At 41.5% G+C, this 1965-nt stretch overlaps 1 protein-coding gene across 1 annotated transcript; it reads right to left on the bottom strand.

Moving 5' to 3' along the window:
• Nucleotides 1–228: 228 nt before the first annotated feature.
• LOC137276606 (uncharacterized) lies at nucleotides 229–1722 on the bottom strand. Its single transcript, XM_067808233.1, has one exon. It carries the CDS (start codon nucleotides 1720–1722, stop codon nucleotides 229–231), a length of 1494 nt encoding a protein of 497 aa, XP_067664334.1.
• Between the last annotated feature and the right edge of the window lie 243 nt (nucleotides 1723–1965).

The raw sequence follows: 1965 nt of genomic DNA, 5'->3' as shown, positions 1-1965 counted from the left end.
ATGATTTTCTTACACATACATATAATGAATAACTTGGAAGCTGATAGGAAAGGTGCACTGTATGTATTATTGCTATTTGTAAAAAAATCAAGGGACTCCAATCTTGTTCCTTTCTGTTGATACCAGATTAGTGATGATGCTCTTGACACATTAGACGTAGTTGCTGTGATTTTAAAGACCGAACGATCAATCCTAATCGAAATACATGGTACAATTTCATTTTCAGATTCAGGGAATCAAACACACGTACGGATTTAAAAAACCCTTAATGCGTTTTGACTCAAGACTATACGCCTCAGATATATGTGTCACATTAACTGTTCCCAGCACTGCATCAGTACTGAAGCTACTGTAGTAGATTATGCCTCTATACAGCCCCATGTTCAGAGGCATATCGTCCAATATGTTCACACTTGTACTGACATTACTGGACACCGTCATCCTCATCAGTTCGTTCCCCTTGCTATAATACAACACGCTTGCTGTCTGATCTAGTGTCACAGCAAACATGAAACTTCCTGTGGCTAATGTTGTCAAATCTTCACCATTATATGTCATCGTGAAGAGTTTCTTAAAATTACACCAATATATTTTCTTTCTTCTTGTGTCAAGAGTTATCTGCCGTGGAGGAGGTCCATAATTGGCTGAGTCAATGACGGTAGTAAAGTCCTCTCCTAGTGTTGACATGCGGGTGATTGAGACTTTTGGACGAAATATCCCCATAAATACCACACCCCATCCATCATCCACTGCCATGCCATAGGTACCTACGCCTTCTCTCAGTAATCTCATTTGATTTGTATCAAGGGCAGATGCTAATATCCTGTAAGGATTGTATAAAGCAATCAGAAGTTCTCTTGTCTTTACTAAATACGCAATGCAGTTAACATTCGCCAGGTTGTGATACGGATAAACACTGAGGGAACCATTATGGAGGTTGAGTTGACGGAATTGTTGGTTAGTGCTTGACCAGATAGAAGCAATCAGAATCCTATTTTTCTCCTCCTCTCGCCTGGGTGTCTTCAATGATGCTGTCATCACAGGTGGACTGGTTGTTGCCACTAACTTTGTAAGTGCTGGTGACGTTGATGTAGAGTTACCAAGATCACCTGCTTCGAAAAAAACAGACACAGACAGAACTGTTTTCAGTTGGGATAGTTTAAATTGACACGTCTTATTTAACTCCAGTAACCGTTCGTTATCATGCTTGAGTTCAGTAACAGAAACGTTACTCGTTTGTAGTTCCAATTCTAATCTGAAGTTATCGTTTGCGCAGGTATCACTTGTGTTCTGTCCATTCAAAAGATCTACCTTCTCCAGCACAAATTCATGAAATGTAGCCGTCTCGTCCTGGAAGTCTTTCAGTGATCTGGAGACGTGATGCCACTGCCTCTTCATTTGATGGTAGCCCCGTTTCACATGCCTTAATCCAGAGACAACCTCACTTTTCACCGTGTCACGAAACGTCTCTCCTTGTACAATCTCACTCATTGTCTCTCTCACTTGATCCCGTATGGTTTCCTTTAACTCAACTCTCAGTGATGTCTTCACAGCGTCTATGATATTTCGTATCCTTTTCTCCACACGAATCATATCAGCCTTATTGTGAAACAGTTCCTCCTCCAACTGGTGCAATCTCTGTATGACAGACACAAAATTCTCCTGACAGTTACAGCAGCAGACCAGGGAGATGCAGATCAGCAACAAGAAATACATGCTCATTTTCGAGGTGTACAAACAACTATGAGCAACCCTTGTCCGTTAGTGTGATGTGTACATGCTCCCTCTGTATGGCACAACCTTTTCTACTTGTGATTGGCCTGTGAAGTGTTCAGGTATGCATGTACTGGGTTATCGCGGCGTGATAGCGCCATGACCGCTTTCTACGTCTCAACATTTTAGATTTATACCTGTTATCACTTCGTGGTGCAAAGCATTCATGGAAGATGGGATCTACTTGCCATT

The sequence above is a fragment of the Haliotis asinina genome, chromosome 1 (genome assembly GCF_037392515.1).
Source record: "Haliotis asinina isolate JCU_RB_2024 chromosome 1, JCU_Hal_asi_v2, whole genome shotgun sequence".
Classification (NCBI taxonomy): domain Eukaryota; kingdom Metazoa; phylum Mollusca; class Gastropoda; order Lepetellida; family Haliotidae; genus Haliotis; species Haliotis asinina.
Note: the sequence above shows the minus strand (reverse complement) of the source record. Positions and strands in the feature narration are given on the sequence as shown.